The sequence below is a fragment of the Lynx canadensis genome, chromosome D3 (assembly GCF_007474595.2).
Source record: "Lynx canadensis isolate LIC74 chromosome D3, mLynCan4.pri.v2, whole genome shotgun sequence".
NCBI lineage: Eukaryota > Metazoa > Chordata > Mammalia > Carnivora > Felidae > Lynx > Lynx canadensis.
The window spans coordinates 85,590,786-85,614,352 of NC_044314.2; the positions used below are offsets into that span (position 1 = coordinate 85,590,786).

General features: G+C 38.9%; 1 protein-coding gene, 1 long non-coding RNA gene and 1 other non-coding gene across 4 annotated transcripts in view; 1 reads left to right on the plus strand and 2 right to left on the minus strand.

Moving 5' to 3' along the window:
- The window catches only part of LOC115498800, a 29,320-nt gene extending 17,497 nt beyond the window's left edge, over positions 1-11,823 (minus strand). The window contains exons 1-2 of the long non-coding RNA XR_003963960.1: positions 11,718-11,823; positions 2,943-3,106 (exon numbers count right to left, since the gene is read on the minus strand). This is a non-coding gene — a long non-coding RNA (uncharacterized LOC115498800). The remainder of the gene's footprint in view (positions 1-2,942; positions 3,107-11,717) is intronic.
- On the plus strand, positions 2,093-2,199 carry LOC115498914. The gene has a single exon (XR_003964021.1). It is a non-coding gene; the product is annotated as a U6 spliceosomal RNA (small nuclear RNA).
- Positions 11,824-16,555: 4,732 nt separating the features above from the next.
- Positions 16,556-23,567, minus strand: part of IFT81 (intraflagellar transport 81) — an 89,369-nt gene continuing 82,357 nt past the window's right edge. The window contains exons 19-20 of one of the 2 annotated variants that reach the window (XM_030292459.2): positions 21,192-21,335; positions 16,556-18,065 (exon numbers count right to left, since the gene is read on the minus strand). In XM_030292459.2, coding sequence (XP_030148319.1) covers positions 17,964-18,065; positions 21,192-21,335 — 246 coding nt within the window. In that variant the 3' untranslated portion in view covers positions 16,556-17,963. Of the gene's footprint in view, positions 18,066-20,613; positions 21,336-23,567 lie in introns of those variants that run through there. The other variant, XM_030292457.2, reaches the window with a different exon arrangement.

Here is a 23,567-nt window from a genome sequence, read left to right on the forward strand (position 1 = left end):
AAGCATCTCTATCCCCTATTCCAGGTCACTGGCTAGAAACTTGTCAAAGAATCTCCTGGTCTTTTGTCTGGAAGGAAACACTTAAGATACTTCAAGGCTCTTTTTCTTCTCCTTCTCCTTTTCTCCTTCTCCTTATTCTCCTCCTCCTCCTCGTCCTCCTCCTTCTTTTCTTCTTCTTCTTCCTCCTCCTCCTCCTCCTCCTCCTCCTGCCGCTGCCGCCTCTCCTCCTCCTCCTCCTCCTCCTCCTCCTGCCGCTGCCGCCTCTCCTCCTCCTCCTCCTCCTCCTCCTCCTCCTTCTTCTAAGTTCATTTATTTCTTTTGAGAGAAAGGGAGAGAGAGAATCCCAACCAGGCTCTGCAATGTCAGTGTGAGCCCAATGCGGGCCTTGAATCCATGAACTGTGAGATCATGACCTGAGCTGAAACCAAGATCTAGAAGCTCAACTGACTGAGCCACCTAGGTGCCCCAAGGCTCTTCTTTTGTGAGGTTTGCTTTTTAAAAAATTTCAGCCTTACTCTCTGATTAAATGTCTTCTGAGGGCTTGCATAAGAGAGCCCAGGAAACCTCCCCTCAATATCCAAAAAAGAGAAAACACAGGACTTCCCTGACTCCTTGACTACTTAGAGGCATAAACTCTCAAAGACCATAGTTTACTTTCTCATGATATTTCTATGAGACAAGAACCATCAGTCCCATTTTATACCCGCGGACCCTGAATTACAGAGAAGGCAAGCAACATAGATATAGTCACACAGCAACCCAGAGCGATTCACCCAAACCAGAGCACAGGCCCCTGGACCCTCGATCCATACTGCTCTCATGTTCCGTGTGGAGTCCCCGGCCCTGCCTAACCAGGTCAGGAGGGTGTGGCCTCTGGGTAGGTGGTCCTTGTGGAATGCAGAGATATGGAACCATTAAACCTGTCATCACTAGGGGACTAACTGACACCCCAGGGGCAAGATTTTCCAGACCAGAGCTTTGAATTGCTAAGTGTGTCTGGTGAGTGTGTGTGTGTGTGTGTGTGAACTTGGAAGGTGGTCAGGGGTGCGGAACAACTGCCGGGTCAAGGTGTTTGCACTTTACCTTGCATCTTGCATAAGTAAACCCATGAAGAGCTTTCATTTTTTTCTAGCATCAGTACAAATCTTTTCCTAGCTTCTCTCTTGACCACCCCTCGTCTTCTGTCTCCCTCTACCATTCTTCTGAGACAGTGTGGAGTCTAACTTTAGGGACAAAGCTAATAGATTCCCCAAACTCACTGCAAGGGCACTGAGCTGGCTTACACCAAACAGCTGCTGAGGCTTTAGGGCCAGAAGTGTGGAAGCCCACAGCTCGGTGTAAAGGCCAAGGTATAAAGGTATAAAGAAAAGGTATAAAGAAAAGGTATGAAGAAAAGGTATCAAGAAAAGAGACTGGAGTGATTTGGTTTAAGCATTTTAAAAGTGTAATGGGGGCACCTGGGTGGCTTAATTGGTTGAGCATCTGACTTCGGCTCAGGTCATGATCTCATGGTTCATGAGTTTGAGCCCCATATCGAGTTCACTGCTGTCAGTTGGTCAGTACAGAGCCGGTTCGAATCCTCTTTCCCCCCCTCTCAGCCCCTCCTCTGTTTCCGCTTTCCCCAAAATAAATATTACACAAAAAGTGTAATGGACACTGAATGAGGTTGTCCTGTAAAAGTGGACGTAGAGGGGCGCCTGGGTGGCGCAGTCGGTTAAGCGTCCGACTTCAGCCAGGTCACGATCTCGCGGTCCGGAAGTTCGAGCCCCGCGTCAGGCTCTGGGCTGATGGCTCAGAGCCTGGAGCCTGTTTCCGATTCTGTGTCTCCCTCTCTCTCTGCCCCTCCCCCGTTCATGCTCTGTCTCTCTCTGTCCGAAAAATAAATAAACGTTGAAAAAAAAATTAAAAAAAAAAAAAAAAAGTGGACGTAGAAATTAAGCTGATCTTGCTAGACGCCCTCCCTAAGGGCCCAGACTGGGCAGAGCCACCATGTGTAAGGGTTCACATGACACAGGGTGCCATGTCAGGTAGGAGGCAGAAAATGGCAGCTGCCAGAGACAAAGTCAAATGACCCTCAGAATCTGAAAGGAAGGTGCTTGATGTGGCAGTGCACAGACTAAAATTGGAACAATACAGAGAAGATTAGCATGGTTCCTGTACAAGAATGACATGTAAATTTGTGAAGCATTCCACATCTGGGAAAAAGAAAATCTGAATGGAGGCAGGCGATAAAACCACACCGTGGGGGGGTCTAACAATGTCAAGACAAGTGAAAGAAAGGGTTGGTGGAACATGGCACTTGGAAAGACTGGTTGGTGCTTCTTAAAATCTGAGACATCAGTGGGCTCAGGTCTGGGATTGGTTGACCATGTCTCAACCTTATACTAGTCCTAAACTAAAAATAACCAATGTCCCCCAAGTCCCCTTCCCTCGTGCTAGAGATGTACATGCACAGGCAGGGCAGGATGAAGGAATGGGTTTTACTGGTGAAGGAGAAATGGGAAGGGAAGATGGGGGCCCAGGGTGAAGGGTCAGGTAGGAGATAACCCCAGAGGCTCTTTATAAGGTCAACTTCTGAGAAGAAAACTACTGAGAATCCAAAATTACTAAGGTCAGCCACTTAAAGGCAGACACGTCATAAGAAGTGTTGCTGGGGGCAACCGTGAACTTGCAGTTATGGGCTAGCCTCTACTCATCCTTCAGTCTCCCTGTACCTGGGGCCTCCCCACCATGGACAATCCAAGGAAACTTCACCTTCTCATTTACTGTCTACTTAGACTTCATCCTGTGTAACAACAAACAGAGGGATCGCCCACAGGGTATTGACCAAAGGAGACCCCCTCCATGACACAAATGTGACAGTATTTGTATAGCATTACACAGGCAAGGACAGGGACACAGTCTCCTGGTCAGTTTCCCAGCCACCACAGAGCTGTACTTACATACTTGGAAGTAAAAATGCCGTAAGAGTCTGCAGCTACTTTCCAGGCTCCCTGTAAGAGCTTCTGATTACCAACTGGGTGTCTCAGACCTTTTGGTAACAGGAAAAGATGCATCTTAGGGACTAGACAGAAACATTCCAGGCCCTGGGATCTGGTTTCTAGACCTGCAAAACATTTTTTTTTAATAGTGGTAAAATATGCAGAGCATAAAATTCACCATTTTAACCATTTTTAAGTGTAAGTTCAGTGGCATTAAGTACATTCGCAGTGTTGTGCACCCATCACCACCATCTGCAAAATGTTTAATCAGACTCTAAAGTGATGATCACAGCAAGGAGTTGATTTCCCTGGGAAGGCCTCTTCTGGCCTTCCTTTGTGACATCTTTCTCTCTTAAACTATAGTAGCTCCCTAAAAGGTACCAAAAGTCCTTTTGAGCTGAGCTAGAAATGCCATGGTGGAGTAGTAGTAGTAAACGCTCCTGTGTACCATAGTGACTCCCCGCTTCACTCTCTTTTCAGGCTCTACCATCCCTACCACTTAGCAATGATTTCAGGGCCAATCCAAATCTGAACCAGCTTTATAAATGCCTGTTTCCAAAGATCCCCTCTCCTAAACCTACTCATCCCTACTGGTTTCCCTGGATGACTGCATACTTAATATCTAAACAAAAAGGAAGAATTGAAAGGTTGAGGGGTAATGGTTTTTCAACCTTGGTGAAGTCAGTTCCATAATGGAAAGACTTCTAGAGAATGACAGCATGGGGAAATCTCTCTGGTCTGGAGCACCTAGGAAACTGTGAAGAAATAACTTGAGAAAGACTGTTGGGGGGGAACCCAAGAGAGCACAGAGGGACGGAGCAATAGATGGGAAGGGTGATGGGACCTATGTGCTCTTGATTCTCACATCTTGAGTATCTCTTTCCCCAGCTCTGTTCTCTCCTTGGAACACCAGACTCCTAAATATAGTTCCTACTGGACAGTTCCCCTTGTGCGTCCAGTAGGCACCTCCAACTTCATACAGACAAAGCAGAACCTAAATCTCCCTCTCTCAACTCAGTGCACGATAAAAATCTGAAAATCATCTTTTGATTATTTTGATTATGGCTGAAACAATCTTAAAAAGGAAAAACAAAGTTAGAAGATAGATCAATGGAATAGAATTGAAAATCCAGAAATAAACTGTCATGGTTTATGGTCAATTGATTTGCAACAAGGGTACCTAGACAATTGAATGGAGGGGAAGGGGGAACAAATAATCTTTCAACAAATGGTGCTGGGACAAATGGATACACGCATGTAGAATACTGAAGATGGATCTCATTCTTACAGCATATACAAAACTTAACCAAAAATGAATCATAGATTTAAATAGAAGAGCAAAAACTACTACAAATTCTTAGAAGAAAACAGGAGTAAATCTTTGTGCTTTTTTTTTTTTTAAGTTTGTTTCCTTACTAATCTCTATACCCAATGTGGAACTTAAACTCACAACCCTGAGATCAAGAGTCATATACTCTTCCAAGTGAGTCAGTCAGGTATCCCAATCTTTGTGCCTAAGAAGGCAAAACCTTCTTAGATACAACACGAAAAACACAAGTGTCAAAAGAAGAAACAGATAATTGGACTTCATTGAAATTAAAAACCTTCAGAGGACACCATCAAGAAAGTGAAAAAGGCAACCTACAAAATAGGAGAAGATATTTGTAAGTCATTTGTCTGACAAGGGACTCGTAGTCAGGATTCATGAATAATCAACAATAACAAGATGATTAAAAAATGGACAAAGGATCTGAAGAGTCATTTATCTAAAGAAGATGTGCAAATGGCCAATAAACTCATATAAAACTAGCCACCAGGCAAAAGCAAACAAAACCACCATGAGATACTACATCACACTTACTAGTTTGGCTATGATGAAAAGGGTGGGCAATAACAACATTCTTTTCTCCAACATCCTTGGTGAGGATGTGGAGAAACTGGAACCTCTCTAGTTTGCTGCTGTAAAATGATGCAGTTGATGTGAAAAAGTTGCTCAGCTCCACAAAAAGTTAAACATAGGGCTGCCATATGACTCAGCAATTCTACTCCAAGGTAGGTGTCCCAGAGAGCTGAAAACATGTCTATACAAAAACTTGCATATGCATGTTCATAGTAGCATTATTCATAGTAACCAAAAAGTGGAAATAACCCAAATGCTCATCAACTAATGAATGGATAAACAAAATGTATTAAGTATATCCACACAATGAAATATTACTCAGTCATAAAAAGGAACGAAGCAGGAAGGAAATTCTGACACATGCTACAACATGAATGACAAAGTTCTTGAGGATATTGTGGTAAATGAAACAAACCAGTCACAAAAGGACAAATACTGTATAATTCCACTTATATAAGGTACCTGAATCAAATTCATAGAGACCAAGTAGAATAATGGTTACCAGAGGTTGAGAAAAAGGGAGAACAGGAAACTGTTGATGGAAATAGAGTTTAGTTTTGCAAGATGAAGAGTTCTGGAGATTGGTTGCACAACAATGTGAATGTACTTAAAATACTTAAATGTATACTTAAAAATGGTTAAGATGGTCAATTTTATTTTCCCACAATTTAAAAAAAAGGGATAAGTGATACATCCTATAACATGGATGACCTTGAAAACATGCTAAGAAGCCAGGCCACATATCGTATGGTTCCATTTATATGAAATTGCAGAATAGACAAATCTATAGAGTGCAGATTAGTGATTGCCTAGGGCTAGGGGATCTGGGGGAAATGGGGAGTGACAGCTAATGGGCACAGGGTTTCCTATGGGGGTGGCAAAATGTTCTCAAAGGGAATGTAGTGATGGTTGTGAACTCTGGGAATATACTAAAAACCACTGAATTTTTAAATGAGTGAAGCATATGATATGTGAATCATAGTTCAACAAAGCTGTTACAAATTAAGGTAGGGGGTCACCTGGGTGTCTCAGTCGGTTAGGCATCCGACTCTTGATTTTGGCTCAGGTCATGATCTCACGGTTCGTGAGTTCGAGCCCCAAGTAGGGCTCTTGTGCTGACAGTGCAGAGCCTGCTTGGGATTCTCTCTCTCCCTCTTTCTCTGCCCCTCCTCTGCTTATACCTGCTCTCTCTCTCTCTCTCTCTCAAAAATAAACAAACATCTTCTAAAAAAAAAATAAGGTAGGAAGACTGAAATTGAATGAGCTCTGCTTCTTTTTAACACTCAATCTTGTTTGGTTCTGTGACCTAACAATATCTCCAGTTCCCGACTGCATTCTCTTAACACACTGTTGCTATGACAGAATAGGGGAGGAGGGTTATTCTCAAACATGAACACAGCTAACTCAATCTGAAGAAGTTGGAAAGAATGTCTGCAGGCTTGAAGGAAAAAAAAAAAATAACCCAGCAGCAGAGATATATTTGCAGATACTTCAAAAAAAAAAAAAAAAGTTGTACTAGGTCAAATGCATTTCTAGAACAACAAAACAAATAAAAACCTTCAATACAAGTGGCTTGCAAAAGGTCTTCAGAGTCTTGATTGCTAACTTAGCATCAAATAGTTTTTCTCACACTGGGGAAGTCCTACAGTGTTTAATCACTTTATAACCTCTTTTGATTTCTTGACAGGAGAATTCGGAAGGTCAAATGTGCATTCCGACCTGCTTCTCATCATTCTGTATTTGGTTATGGTCTGGAGCATTAAAAGATGTTTAAGGGTAGAATAGACTGTACCACAAAAATGATATTAAAAAGGACGGAGTTCAGTCTTGAAGGAAATCCTGTCACATGATACAGTATGGGTGAACCTCGAGGACTTCAGGATCAGTGAAATAAGCCAGTCACAAGAAGATAAATACTGTAGAATTCCACTTATATGAGGTACTGGAGCAGTCAAACTCAGAGACAGAAGGTGGAATCGTAGTTGCCAGGGGGAAGGGGAATGGAGAGTTGCTTAATGGGTAGAGTTGCTTATAATGTTTTCAGTTTTGCAACATGAAAACATTCTGCCGGTCTACTGTACCAATGTGAATATAGGTAACACTATTGAACACTTAAAGATGGTTAAGATGGTAAATTTTAGAATATGTGTGTTTTTTTTACCACAGTTAAAAAAGATTTTTTAAAAGATAGTGTTGAGTTAAAAGCCTTAGTAAAAATTTCATTTTTATTCTATTAAGGAATGACTGACAAGGAAAGAATTTTCAAATTTGATAAAGGAACTTGTTGGCTGTATTTATCTTCACTTTTTACTCCTGCTGGAGTAACGAAAACAGATCACTTTGTTTAATTTTGTGATTATTTTTACTTCCTGGTTCCTGCCTGATTATGCAATGCTGTTGGTTACAAATAGAAAAAAATTTTATGTGCTAGTCTGTTATTTTTATGGCATTTCATTAGGGTGTACTGGCCTGAGAAATGTTTCTACTTATATCAAGTTTTTATGAAAAATTCTAAAAAATTGTAATTTTAGGGCCTGGGCCATTAGTTATCTTCCCTAAGGGCTAGGAGTTGATGCTATTTAATATTTCCAAGCTTATTCTTATTTTAACTGGTTTTACATCATACCAGCTTTCTCTTTCAACCAACTTAAAAGGTCATAGACTATTTCTTGAGTAAATCACAAAATCTTTCATAGAGGTTTTTTTTTTTTTTCTTTACACTACTCCAAAATGTAATCGTTACTTGGAATGGGTCTCTGACAATTTGATACAAGATAAACTAAAAAGGACAGGCGTTCATTTGCAATCATGTACAATAGGTCAACTCTGAGAATAGCTACTATTCTAAACATATACCATGTGCCTTCCTGAGTTATCATCTCTGCTTTTAAACATAATCACCAGATGCATTTCTAAGCATGTTAAAGGCACAGTAACATCCATTTTCTATAACTTTACCCTAAGCCTGATGGGACTTCAGTGTTAGATTTATATGATGCCTTTAAAAAAAATTTTTTTTTAACGTTTATTTATTTTTGAGACACAGAGCATGAGCAGGGGAGAGCAGAGAGAGAGAGAGGGAGACACAGAATTCGAAGCAGGCTCCAGGCTCTGAGCTGTCAGCACACAGCTCAATGCAGAGCTGGAACCCACAAACTGTGAGACGATGACCTGAGCTGAAGTTGGTTGCTTAACCTATTGAGCCACCCGGGTGCACCATAAGATACCATTGAATACTGAGAATGAGGCAGTGGTTAAGATGGCAAAGCCTCCAGGTCACTGGCAATTATTTCTAATTATAAAGCTGCATTGTATTTACTTTATTCTCTGGTTAACCAGGAAGATGATGCGCAGACAGTTGCTGTATACAGTAGGGCCTCCTTACTAGGGCCTGAATGGCAACTATATCTAGCTCCATAAAAATAAGGAGGAGACACAGTCAGCTTGGAGCCGACTTTCAGTCTTACCCACCACCTTCATACATTACCTTATTTCATCCTTTTAGTTATTCTTTGAAGTTGTCAGAGAAAGAAACTGAAGTCCAAAGAAATTAAGTGATTTATTCAAGGTCACATTCATTCACTTTTCATTCATTCATTATTCACCGATCAAAGTTGCCTGTGTGCGTAACCAGGCACGGGAAATACAACTGTGAACAGAAACTAATCCTGCATTCCATGCTCTTCCAGTCCAAAGGAAGAATCAGATAAGGAAACATGATTACCATATGGGACTTGTCTTTGGATGGCTTACCCTGTGTGCTAATCATTTTACTGTTCCCCAGGTGTCCAGCACTCTTTCAGCATGTTCCTATCCTGGCTCACTAATCTCATCTTCTGTTTTGTGCATGTGCGAGTGAGAATAATGGTTATATATATGGGCACACACATAAACATATAATATGAAATGTGTGTTTGTCTTTTAAGGTACAGGATTCCTCTATCTTCCATGCCATTAAAGGATCGTAGAGCTGTCTCCTTTACTAAGAGACCCATTGGCTCCCAGGAAATCTCATCCAGTTTCAGCCCTGGTAGTGACAGTACAGTGTCAAGGAAAGAATGCTAATGATTTTTCCACTAGCTGATCCCAAAAGCTTGGCACAGGAGAGTTCAGTCCACTGAATATTTATATAGCACCTTGATTAAAAGAGCTCAAAGCAATATTCTAAGTAGCTGAATTATAACCTCATTTTGTAAACTGCATATTTTCTTTTAAGTAGTAGTAACGTGGGGCTTAAACTCACAACCCTGAGATCAAGAGTCACAAGCCTAACAAACTGAGCCACTCAGACGCCCCATTAGCTGTGTATTTCAAATACAAAAATTAGCTCCTTTACCAACCTCATTATCTGCTAAAAATAATCAAAAGATAAATTCCATACAAAGGAGGCCAGAAGAAAAATTGTAAATGGTGATAAACTCTGGGTAGGGGATTATACATGTTTTTAATTATCTGCCGTATTACTCAAAATTTCTACAATTAACACTATGGATTTTTCAATTAGAAAAAATACCACATAATCAATTAAAAACAGGTCATCAAAACTCAACCTCACTCATAAATCTAAAAATACAAATTAATTCTTTCAACTTATCATACTGACAAAGGTGTTATAAAGCCAGTATACCTAGTTTAGGCAACAGAATAGCAAACTGGGCTCTGTCATACACAACTGATGGGATTACAAATTATCACCAGTTCTTTGGAGAGTAATCTGGCAATGTCTATCTATCAAAAGTTTAAACGCACATACCTCTGAATACAATAATGCTACTTCTAAGGTTTTTTGTTTTTTGGTTTTTTTTTTTTGCCTGACACATATACTTGCATCAGAGTGCAAGACACATATAGAAGGATCTTCAATCAGGAGCGTGTTAATCAAATCGTGCTACATGCATGTAGTGGAACATTGTTTAAGAATTAGATACTTGCAACTGTTAAGAACAACTCTATATAGGGGCGCCTGGGTGGCGCAGTCGGTTAAGCGTCCGACTTCAGCCAGGTCACGATCTCGCGGTCCGTGAGTTCGAGCCCCGCGTCAGGCTCTGGGCTGATGGCTCAGAGCCTGGAGCCTGTTTCCGATTCTGTGTCTCCCTCTCTCTCTGCCCCTCCCCCGTTCATGCTCTGTCTCTCTCTGTCCCAAAAAATAAATAAACGTTGAAAAAAAAAATTAAAAAAAAAAAAAAAGAACAACTCTATATGGACATATTATTATAACTTACTCTTTGATGCAAAAAAGCAAATTGCAGGGGCACCTGGGTGACTCAGTTGGTTGAGCGTCTGACTTCAGCTCAGGTCATGATTTCACAGCTCGTGAGTTCGAGCTCTGCATCGGGTTCTGTGCTGACAGCTCAGAGCCTGGAGCCTGCTTCAGATTCTGTGTCTCCCTCTGCCCCCCCCCCCCCCCCCCCGCTCATGCGCTCTCTGTCTCTCTCAAAAATGAATAAACATTTTAAAAATTTTAAAAAAGCAAGTTGCAGAATGGTGAATATAACCCCCTTTGTACACAGTTTTAAAAGGCTGTAAATACACATATGCGCTTGTGTGCACAATGAAAATGTCAGCAAGAATATTCCAAAAGCTAGCTTTGGAAATACCTCAAACAAGGGAGAAGACTGAAGTAGGTGAGGGATTTTTGTTTTTTTAAACAAATATTGCTTGATATCATTTGACTTCTGTTACATTGAGCTATATATTCATTTTTAACCGTTTTATTGGGGCATAATTCACATACCACACAAATTCACCAATTTAAAGTGGTTTTTAGTGTAGTCACACAATGTTTCTTAATATATCCACAGAGCCGTACAATCATCAGTGTGCAAAGATGTACACATCCGAAACTCATATAATGTTATATACCAAATTTACCTCAATAAAAAAATTTTTTTGGGAAGATGCTCCAAAAGTGAACTTACTAGTGGCAAGAGAATGTGTGAGACACAATCAGAGAAAGTTTCACATTTATTTAAGAGAGATAGAAAAAGTGCAAGTGGGGGAAGAGCAGACAGAGAGGCAGAGAGAGAATCCCAAGCAAGCTCCTTGCTGTCAGCCCCGAGCCCAACATGGGGCTCGAACTCACGAACCTATGGCATCAGGACCTGAACTGAAATCAAGAAACGGATGCTTAAACAACTAAGCCACCAAGGAGCCCCACAATCTGAGAGAGTTTAAATAGTAATGGAATGGTATGCATAAACAAGGAGAAAAAGATATGAGAACCAACAAAGTTGGAGAGGGTCAGGGACAGAAAAAAGGTACGATGTTAAAATGAGTTTGAACCAGAAACATACTAGATCTGCCTTCATTAAATAAACACATCTGTATTTTGTAACAAAAAGATCAAGGTAAGATATTTGGGCATGATAAGAAAAAGAAAATAAAGAAACTTAATTTGATGGTACTGCAAATATTTGGGTAAACCAGATTCTATATAAATCTGCAGATAGCTGGATATAAATTCCATCTATGGAAGACACAGATAAAAAGCGTTTAGGGAAATATATTCACTTTGTAGTTGCTAGAAATTTCTCCTGTCTTAGGAAGGCTGACAGTGAGATACTAATTCTCGAGCAATGAATACTTACTGAACATCAATAATGTTCTGATTTGCTTAAGAGTATCTGAGAATATAAGGGGAGCTGGATAGAGAGAAAAGGGCTCCCAAGACATACTGACAGACTTAATAACCACAAACCATGCAGGAATACTCTTTTTGGCTCAAAGTTTTGTATGTTTTTAGATGAAGGATGAGAAAACATATATTTGAAAGATATTTTATGAAAACATTCAGCAAAACTCACATTTAATCTCTGTAATATTTAAAATAAAATTACCTTTTCTCTGAGACTTTTCCATCACTAAAATCTTCTTTGAGAACTACAGGTCTTGGGAGTATTTTGTAGGTATCATCATATTTTCCTTTTTCATATCTTTAAAAAGCACAGTTCAGGGGCGCCTGGGTGGTGCAGTCGGTTAGGCGTCCGACTTCAGCCAGGTCACGATCTCGCGCTCCGTGAGTTCGAGCCCCGCGTCGGGCTCTGGGCTGATGGCTCAGAGCCTGGAGCCTGTTTCCGATTCTGTGTCTCCCTCTCTCTCTGCCCCTCCCCCGTTCATGCTCTGTCTCTCTCTGTCCCAAAAATAAATAAACGTTGAAAAAAAAATTAAAAAAAAAAAAAGCACAGTTCAGAAGTTTTGTGCAGTTGGAGGAGTTTCTGGCAGCAGTAAGAGAAAACTTTATTGCTTATCCTATAAAATCTATTAGTTTGGGTACTATTAACTCTTATTTACTTTATTAGGGCAGTGCAGTGACTGTAGCAATTACTTTGGTTCAACATCAATAAAATAATGGAAATGTATACACAATAGCCACACCCATGGAAAAAATCTGTTTTTACTAAGGAATAAATGTCAGATTAAAGATAAAAGTCACCAGTTTTTGAATTAGGAAACTGCAAAGCAAGGCTGGGGCAATAACTTATGACAATTAAAAATTTAAGATCAGTCTGTTATCTGATGGACGGATCATCTTTAAGAGTATCTTAAGTAGTAAGTTTTAAAAATCTGTTGACTGTTCAAAATCACTCACCCTGTGGCTAACAGATGACATAACTGATTGGATACCAAATCAAGCAACAAGGAATCTTTGAGAACAAGTTATCCTTTGAAGTATTATAAAATGGTTTTTCTATGTCTACGTGTGTGTGTGTGTGTGTGTGCATGTTAACACATTTTACTGGGCATTCACGTACTGCGTATGCTGGAGACTGTTGCCAACAACATAATCATCTCTATAAATGCTCTGATTGACTATAACATCTTAGGAAACCATATGAAAATGGAAAATGTTACTATCTCTGGTAATATGCCATGTAGGACAATGATAAGACTATAATTCTTAGTTATTCATTTGCTTAAAGGTAAAATTGCTTTATCAAACAGGTTACCTAAGTCTTGTCCTGTGACTGTGACAACAAATTAAAAATGGAACTGCTTGAACCTCCAAAATATGCATAATGGTAACTGAAAGAATGTCACTTTAATGACAGTTAAAACCATCCATCTCCGTGGGCTAAATGTAGATACAACTGGAAGCTAGCCTTGGCTTTCGGGCTTGAGGTTAGACTAGTAGGACTTGTATTGTCATCTGGACAGGTGGCAATAACCTTAGCTGTGGATGTCAGAGCCTCCCCAGTCTTCTTTTAGATCTTACATCAAGTTACAATGAACCCTGGCTTTGAAACAAATTTTGAATGCCAGAAAGCAAAGGCGAAGGGTTAACTGCTTGATATTTTTTATTTCTTAGATGCTAAAATATTTTAAAAAGCAAGGCAGCTCAATTTAGATTACAAAAAGGCGCTCTGATGAAAAGCAAATGTGTTCCTGAATGTATTTTGAAATAGATGGTTAGAAAGCTAGCATAGAGTTTGTGGTCTAAATATATCATTCTTTTAGAGGCAGAACATATTGCTGGGGGAAAAATCCTCTATCATAGGGCTTATGGCATATAGTAACTAAAATGTTTTTCCATCCTTTGAATTTTCAATGCTGGGAAATATTATTCAGTAGACCCAGAGAGAAGTCCTAAATTGGAAAAGCAGCTGCATCCAAGGTCATCTCTCTTGTTTCCAAATATATCTTGAAACAAATGCAAGAAGGGCACTTTGCTGAGTGTTATCTGGACATATATAGTTTCAATCAAATTCTTCAAGAAGTGTCAGAATAAAAGTTGAACATTTGTTTGACACTGCAAAGTCACTAGCAAGTGGGTCTCTTTGAGCATGGAGGCTCTGCTTGGTGACTTGGCAATTACTACAACAAAAAATGAGTTCTTTTTCCTACTCTCAAGAAAAAGAAATCAAGTGCAGTTAAACACCAGCTCTGAAATCTTTTCTCACATTTTTTAATATATAGAAAATCATATAAACTTATAAAAATGTCTCTCAACAGAAGTGTAACTTTTACATATACTGCTTCTAAGCTCAGTTCCCTGGAATTATCAAATCTGTTTCACACATCTGAAAATGTTACATGGAACAAAAAAGTGATGATAGAAATGACATAGAGTTGTAACCTGAATCAAAGAATAACATGCTGAATCTTTGAGTTAGTGTAAAAAATATCTCCCTAAATGCAAAGCAATAAATAACTGGCTTATTGCCTCTCCTTTGTCATAAAAAAAAAAAAAAATCATGTTACCCATGATAACAGCCTCCCATGGCAGTGACTGTTTGCTACTCTCTACGATGTAGTTAGTCTCTCATTTCATCGAGGGTCTAAGGGAAGCAGGGATATTAACAACTCCCTATTAGCATACACCGATGGACAGAACTTGGAATTGCACGGACTCAAAACCTTCAGCAGTTTGGTTTCCAACTGCTTCTCCACCTCCAACTTGTTCCTGATTCCCTTCAGCCTTGTCTGGCTAGTACTTCAGGGCATTCCTTTCTCAGGGCTTCCTCTTCCCCACAAGCTCTTGCTTCCTCCCGGAGTCACATTCTGCCCTTGTGGCCAGAAGAGTTAACTTGTATCTGCATGTCCCTCTCCAGCCTGCCCAAATTGTTCCAGCCCAAAGTGTTTTTTCCTTTGAACGTCCTAGGTCTGTTAAGTCTTGATCCCCTTCCAAAAAGCTGAATCAAAACTTTGAGACCCTAAACCGTGAGAAGAGTGTAAGGAAGTCTAATAGCTCTGATTTTCCTAATGAAAACTTCTTTGATCTCTGAAATATCAAACACTTTCAGAAAGTTCAGAGTATCAGTTTGCCCACCGGATAATCCAGTGCTGTAAACTACTTCAACCATTGGTTACGTTTTTCCGTTTTCCATCTTGGTAACTAGACTTCAAGTTCCCTGGAAGGAGAGGCCACGCCTTTTCTCGCTTCATATGCTTGATACAAAGCTGGATGCAGCAAAGGGCCAATGAGCACCTGCTGGTTTCATCCCTGCTGCCCTCCCATGCTCTCCCATTCACCTGTCCAAATCCTTATCTTTCCAGGCCCTGATCTTTCCTCCCTCCTTGATCAGACCTCCTTGATCAGACCTCCTTGATTCCTCTTTGATTTCTCTAGATCTCCATTTTGTTTGAACTTCGATAGCAACACAGAATTCAGCACTTGGTTATTAGGTTTTAGTATGTTTGCTGCTGTCTAACGTATTGTAGTCCTTTAAAAAAATTAATGTATCGTAGTCCTGTTAATGACAGGGCCGTGTCTGACACATTTATTGTACCTTTTCACAGAGTTTAGCTGGGTGCCCAGCACACAAATTACAGAGCACAAGGGCTTGGCACGTGACAGGAGCTCCTTCCTCTCCCTAATGGGTAGGTAACTTTACGAGCCATACTAGACTTCTTGTCACTTCCTGAGCATGCCATTTTCTTAAATGCCTTTACATCTTCCTCCTTTCCCATGGCTATCAAAATCTTAACTCCTCCTTACAAACCCAGCTCAAGTCCTACCTCAGTCCCCCATGTCAGAATTAATCGCTTCTTCCTCTGAGCTCCTTGATTTTTTTTACATATAAAAGAACTTTTTAATTTTTGCTACAAAGTATTAGAGTCTTCTAGACTGTGAGCTCTCTGAAAGCCAAAACCAGATCATGTTCACTTTATATTTTAGCACTTAGCACAATGTCGGGCACCCAGAAGACAATAAATATTTGTATATAAAAAAATGAATGAATGAATTTACAATTTCATTCTCCAATTAAGAAAGTAATATCTTGCTAATTTCTTTGATTTAGCTTTGGCATTTTCATAGAGAGAGGCAAGAAATGTCTGTAAAACTATTCAGTGGATTTTGGATTTGACCAAATTAAATAAATTTTGTGGTTTTGTTTAATATTGTATTGTATTTCAACTCTTAAGTTGCGTTGCAGCATTGTTCATAAAGTAAGAAACTGGAGTCTATCTATATGTCCAGCAACAAGAGATATATATGATTTTAACACTTTCACAGAGAAAGAGAAAGATTTAAATTATAACCTATACAGCTTCCATTTGTTCTATGTCTAAATTTCTTTTTGCATTTACTTGACATTCATTTAGCGGAATTCCCACATCTGGTTGGTAGAGTTTGTTTTTAAACATTTACTAAAGTTTTTTTTTTTCCTTTAGGCACATAGTAAGTGAACACATTTTTTAAAATTATAATTTCACATGTATTATAGTTCATTAAATGGACATCAACCCGTCTGCATATACACAGCCAGTATATCCATGGGTCACACTGTAGTACCTACACCGCAATAGTGAAGAGCACAGGTTTTGGGCCCTGGCTCTGCCACAGGTATTAGTGGTGTGATATACTGTGGAAGTTTCTCTGTACCTCAGTTTCCTCATCTATTGAATGGGGGTGATAATACTTACCTCCTAGGGTTGCTGTGAGAGTTACATTCGTTCATACACATAAAGCATTTAGACAGTATCTGGTACATACTGAGGGTCCAAGAATGTGTTAGCTGCTATCATCATCATCATCATCATCATCATGATTATGATTACAAAGCTTCAGGGAGTTAATTTGTTCAATCTTGCTTTGCCTAACTGCTGTTTTTTAAAAAAAAACTTCCTTCCCAATCTGAGTTTGCTTCATTTTTAGAACCAAGAGACTAATCAGGCGGTGCTCTTTAACAATGAAACAGGCTCCCTCGTGAGGAGTGAGCCGCATTGCGGTTACTCTACTGTGGCTGGAAAGTGGTCTGCTGCAATAGCCGCGGTACTGAGAGAGAGCTCTCGAAGGTCCCGGTTTAATAAATGATTGCACGACTCATTCTGAGGTTCTTTTCAAGCTCCAAAGTTCTATGGCTGTGTGCCACGTGCAGGGTCAAGCGGCAGCCCTGCAGGGAACCTGCTGTTACACTCTGAACCGAGGTGGAAACTACTACTTTCACTGAAAAGCAGAAATCTTTAATCTCCTCCTGAATTCTGAATAGTGAATTTCCATAGCAGTAAACCAAGTTTGGTGACTCAAGTCGCTCAGCAATTCTAGAGAGGAAATTGTGAAATTATCCGTGTTTGCCGAGAAAGTACTTCCAGTTTTTGCCAAAAGAGGGAGCATAGGAGCAGAAAGCACGTTTGTCCAAGTCTTTCACAAAACACTTGTTTGGATTCTGTGTTTTAGGTTTTTATTTCTTTTGTAAGGATGGGATGGGACTAAATGATTGTTATAGACAACTTTCTCTTCTTAATATTGTCTCAAGATGGGACAAAGATTGAAAATACACAGATAACTTTGAAAGATCCCTCTCTATCCGTCCCAGACAAAGTGTTCACCTCATGCCTGGCTGCCATATACTAAACAGCTCTAATTAAGCTGCTCTCATTAAAAGGAAAGGGAGGAGGAGCGAAGCCAGTGACTCCTCCTGGCTGGAGAAACAATTACAAATTTAATCAAAGTGCCTTTAAAAAAAATCTCCTGGCTGCCACAGATTGTTTAAAAAAGAAGGATTCGTTGTATACATAATCTAGATCTTACCTTCACTACGACAATGGGTAAGTTATTGAAATAACCAAGTTTAATGAAAGTTAATCATCAGGCTGCTTACTTACCCACTCCCTAGGGCTAAACACTCCTTTGTGCCAAACAAGGGGAATGATGTAAGCGCCTAGAACCATTTGTAGAAACAAGTCTTTGATTCATGCTCATTAGTCACTAATTTAGGGAAAATGCCTGCATATGACACAGAGGTTTCTAGAAGACACACATCTCCATACGAAGTCATTTTCAACCCAAACTTGATTTTGCCTTTGTAAAGGCAGCTTTGGCAAGTTATCCATTACTGCGTATTTTCAGATTCAATTCAGGAGAATTCAGCAAATTTATACATTTTTAGTTGGAGCAACATATTTGGGCTTTTATTTTACTCCAATTACCAAAAGTGCTCTGCATCATGTTAGCCTAAAACCTTAAGGAATAATCATACTTGGAAAATGACCAGAGCTTAAAATCTTCCAGAAAATTTATATATGTTATATAAACTAATAAGGCAGAATAATACATTTGGATTTGATAGTTTAATGAAATGGCTTCTTTTATTATTGCTGCCCATGGAAATAAATAAAGCAAAATGATAGAAAGTATTAATCTAAAGAGGAAAGTGAAGCATTTTGTAATTTCTTAAGATCCGGTTTGAGTTCCACAAGCCTTTGAACAATGCTCTCAGACCATTCTGGTACACTCCCTGGACCTGAAAAAGACATGATCTTGTATTCAGTTAATAGACTTATAACAGAAAAGACATTATCCTATTATAAGATGGTTCTTAAAGGACAACCTTTAAAGTTGGATTATTTCCTGAACTAATACAGAAAGCAAGATAAGCGGTGGCCTTTTGGAATTTACAGTTTAGCGAGTCAGTTTCACGCAGCAGCTGGCAGCACCGAGTCTTAGGAGGAGCAAATCCATGAACGCAAAAGCAGATTTCACAGGCTACATTTTTCTCCTTTATTTGGGCCATCATGTGGAAGACAGATTATTTTCCAAAACGATTAAGTACTCTCATCAATTAGCCAGCTAGAGTATTAGTCCTGAAGGAAAAACATAATAAGCCCTTCTGGAAGTGCCAGCTGTCAAAAACTGTCAGAGGTAGTCAAAGCTTTTTAATGTTCCAATCAAATCACAAAATGAGTGGAAAGTCACTGTAGAAAACCCATTAAGATGCATTACTAAATGTCCAATGTTACATAAAAACTATAAATAACTTTGTACTTTTAGGGTGTTTTTTTTTCAATTTGCTTTTCTTGAAGTAATAATGATGCTCTGCCTCAGTTAATAAAGTGATTTTGGAGCTGCCTTAGTGTTTAATCCACACACTCTTTCTGTGTGGAATAAGATGGCAAGCAATAATCAAATCAGAATTATAAGCATTCCGGGGCGCCTGGGTGGCTCAGTCGGTTAGGCGGCCGACTTCGGCTCAGGTCATGATCTCACGGTCCGTGAGTTCGAGCCCCGCGTCGGGCTCTGTGCTGACAGCTCAGAGCCTGGAGCCTGTTTCAGATTCTGTGTCTCCCTCTCTCTGACCCTCCCCCGTTCATGCTCTGTCTCTTTCTGTCTCAAAAATAAATAAACGTTAAAAAAATTAAAAAAAAAAAGAATTATAAGCATTCCTTGGAGTATCTGTCATTAACAATTTTAAAAATTAAGGGAAGAGCACCAAAGACAGTAAAGGCTAAAAAAATTAACCACCAAGCTTAATAATCTTACAAGCTGACTTTCATTAGGGGAATAAAATGCTATTTCTGTGAAGGACATCCAGTCTTTTTCAAATATTTGCAAAGGAATACATACTCTGGCTAAAGGAACATCACTTGCTACAGGCTTAAAAATAACAAGCCAGTAGCCAATACTGAACAAAGACGTCTACCTCAATGTTCAGAAACTGACTTAATTGAATTAAGAAAGGTTTGCTTCCACACTGAAACACAGCCTTTCCTCTTTTAGTATCTGGTGGATCAAGTTGTTGATCCAAAGGCACAAATGGTAGCTGGTATTCTGGTAGCTGATACTTGCCCAAATGAGAGGCTAAAGTAACCTGAGTACCATATTCAAACCACATAAAACATGAAAATGCTTCTTTTTTTTTTTCTTGAAATTTGTTACAAGAAGTTTGTTTCCACACTTTCTTGGTAAGTTCTTCCTTGCTCTGAGGGATCCCATCTCTTCTTGCCATAGCTGCTAGAGTTACCAATAATCTCTGTGCTGGTATGTTTCTCTGATGACCAGGAGCTTTCAAACAAAAAAGTAAAAGTAGGAACACACTTGGAAACAAAGAGATCCAAAGCCATAATCAAGTCTGTATGTTCCACACAGGGTAGAAACAATTTTTTAAAAATTAAAAAAAAATCATTTAATGTTTATTCATTTTTGAGAGGAAGAGAGAGTGAGCGTGTGCAAGCAGGGGAGGGGCAGAGACAGAGGGGGACAGAGGATCCCAACAGGTTCTATACTGACAGCAGAGAGCCCAACGTGGGGCTTGAACTCACGAATCATGAGATCATGACCTGAGCTGAAATCAGAGTCGGACTCTTAACCAACTGAGCCACCGAGGCGCCCTGAAACAACTTTCTTCATTGAAATGTTCTTCACCTCTCATCACCACCCCTAGGATAGCTACAAAGAACTAACCCAAGATGCACATGCTAATAATATGAAATCTGTTTTCAAATCTAAAGGGAAGACATTTAAAAAAGTATAATGAAGCTGAAGTGAAGTTAAGGGTAGTATGTGAATTTAATAATTTTCTTTAAGGGAAAATCAAAGAAACCTTCAAGTACCCTGTCCAAATGAAGCAGAAATTAGAAGCACTTTGGACTCTTGAATTTCACTTGGAATCCTATGCTAACTTTTTAGCACATGATAATATCTATATTCCATGACTATTTTTCATACTGTTAGATTTTGGGTAAAAATAACAACTAATCCTTACATTTAATACAATACTATAAAATGAGGGGCACCTGGGTGACTCAGTTGGTTAAGCGTCAGACTCCTGATTTCAGCACAGGTCATGATCTCACTCACAGTTTGTGATTTCGAGCCCCGCACTGGGATCTGTGCTGACAGTGTGGAGCCTGCTTAGGGTTCTCTCTCCCTCTCTCTCTACCCCTCCCCTGTTCACACTCTCTTTCTCTCTCAAAAACAGAAATAAATAAATAAACAAACAATACTATAAAATGAATACTTAAAAAATAATTTTGATGCAACTATATAATTCAAAAACAAATAGCCATGACATGTGCACCAAGTTTTATTTGCTTTTAAATCATACAGTCAGAACAAGTATGTTATTCAAAATAGTAAATTTTCTTGAATTTTACAGAAGAAAGAGAAACTGAAGTGAAACTGTAGGAATTGCTGAACTTCAGATAAATGTTTCTTCAAAACAAGAGATATTAGTTCCTAAAAGATTCCTCTAAAGTTAAAAAAAGATTAAGAAGAACTTTAAGCCATTGGGTTATTACATTTTTTAAAAACTACATGCTTCTTAATGGACATATGTTTACATTTACAGAGAGTAAACTTAGTCTCCTGTCTCATAAAACTCAGACGACACGACTGATATCTAAACTAAGCAAAACAATAAAAGCGGTTTTTATTTTTAAAAAACTTTAAAACCTAAATCTACCTTAATCTTATCTTCCAAGAAAACTTAATAGGGAATGGCTAATCTGAAAGCAAAATGTTGTACAAATCATTTTCAAGAAGAGAAATACATTATGGGATTATGCTTACATCTAGTAGCATCAACTAAAACCCTAAATGATGGCACATGAATTCAGAGTATCAGCCGGTCCTCTCCGCCCTCCTGAATTACCTGACCAATGGAAGTTTGGCTTTGTTGTTTCAGAAAGCACTGTTTCTTACATTCCATCAATTGTTCAAAATCACGCCACATTTTCGCTTGTTTCATATTTGGACCATGACTTTCTCGTACAGCTTTTTGTTTTTCTCGGAGTTTCTATTATAAAAAAAATCAGGAATAATTAAATCTCAGTTACAGGGATTTACTTCTGTTGCTATAATCAGAAGAATATGGTATGCTTTGAACATTTGATGAGTAGCAGTTAACTAAACCAGGTTCTCCTGAGATGAATGAAAACTAAAATGATAAAAGTTAATTAAATTTATGATAGACGTAGGACAGCTTGAAGATAAAAAGAATAGAAAAATATAAAAGGAGGTGGGGGGCACCTGGGTAGCTCAGTTGGTTAAGTGACCAACTTTGGCTCAGGTCATGATATCATGATTCGTGGGTTTGAGCCCCGCATCAGGCTCTGTGTTGACAGCTTGGAGCCTGGAGCCTGCTTCAGATTCTGTGTCTCCCTCTCTCTCTCTCTGCCCCTCGCTGGCTTGTGCCCTCTCTTTCAAAAATAAATAAATAAACATTAAAAAAAACCTCAAAATAGAACAACCATATCATCCAACCATTCCCCTAAAAAAAAAAATAAAAGAAAGAAAAGAAAGAAAAAGAAAGGGCGGGGGTGGGGTGGGGTGGGGAATAAAGGGAATCAGGAAAGTAGAAAGTGGTTCAGTATCATGGTGTAGAAAAAAGAGTGTAGATTTTGAAAGTCGGAAGACTTTGGTATATAACTTGGCTTGGTCACTAGCTCTAAGTAAGACAACTTCTCTGGACCTCAGTTTTCTCAATTGTAATTAAAGCTAATAATAGGGGATAATTATAAAATTAACTGCCTTATAAGATTATCTTTTCACAAGATACAATAGATCTGGAAATACTTTATAAACTATCATGTGTTATATGTTATTATTATTAAGTATTATATCCTTTCCTGAATCTGTGTATGCTCTGTGTATACCCAAATAAATAAAATTGTACGTATATATTTCTCAGGGAGAAAGTTTCATGATTTTTTAAAAAGTACACTATTAAATAGGCCCAAACCCCTATCAGAATTATTTTTGTTACCAATAGCCTATATGATTCCATCTGTCAAAACTATTCTACTCACAGACTCTAACATTATAAACAAGAATAAGAAAAGCTTTCAATAAACTGTAAAAATATACTTTGGCAAATTCAGAAAGGGTGACTGAAAGGAGGCTTAGCAGGAAATGAGAGGAAGGAAGGAAGAGGCGAAGGATGGAAGGCAGGTAAGCAGAGGAAAACAGAGAAGATGAGAGCGCACACATCAGGAAACACAGTGTACACAGTGACACTGATTATGAGAAATCACTAAGGACAGAAAAATAAGCAAAGATGCAGAAATAGGTAACAGAATGGTTCCCATTCTTTCTGCCCTTGGTATATAGTTGATCTAATAGTTGATGTAAGGACACAAATGAGAAGGCTGGCCATTGGTACTTGCCCAAATAAGAGGGTAAACTAAGCTAAGACTAGATTCAAAACACTTTACTAAAGACTGTCCTCCACAGCTGTTGCTAATGAAAGCAAAATTGACAGCAAATAGCAACAAAGCAGAATTAAGAAAATATAATTTAAATATAACCAGCAAATGTTTGACACAATATCTGGCATGCAAATACATCTATTTAAGTCTATGTTACAAAAAAAAGAGGGGGGCAACCCAAGAAACAGACCCTTCACTATAGAGAACAAACTGATGGTTCCCAGAAGGGAGGTGGGTGGGGGAGGATGGGTTAAATAGTTGATGTGGTGGGGAATAAAGATGCACTTATTGTGATGATCACTGGTGTAATATGAAAGTGCTGAGTCACTATACTGTACACCTGAAATATTACACTGTATGTTAACTGGAATTTAAACAAAAGCTTCAAAAAAACCCAAATATTTTTATCCTCATGAACTAAAACAAAAGTAATAAGTCAGATCTAGAATTTTAAGAGTTCTTAGAATAACTTTTAAGATTAAGGTACTACTTAACTATACATTTTCCTATATTATTGAAATAGTTTCCTTGTCAAAAATCCTAACAACCTATAAAAGTTATTTAAAGAACCAAAGACAGGATGTGGGCATGGTCTATGTCAGAAATATTAAATTTAATGTACTTCATAACCATGTGTGTTTGAAACCTTTAATTTTATGAATACAACTGCCTTAGTATGTAATTTATTTTTAATGTTACTGCCACTTAATCCAAATTTATTTTGTTGATAGTTGTAATGCACAAAGAATACTTGTCACAATTTGATTGTTCTTTAAAGGGGAGGTGGTAGAGTGGGTAAAGGGGAGTTACAACTTTCAGTA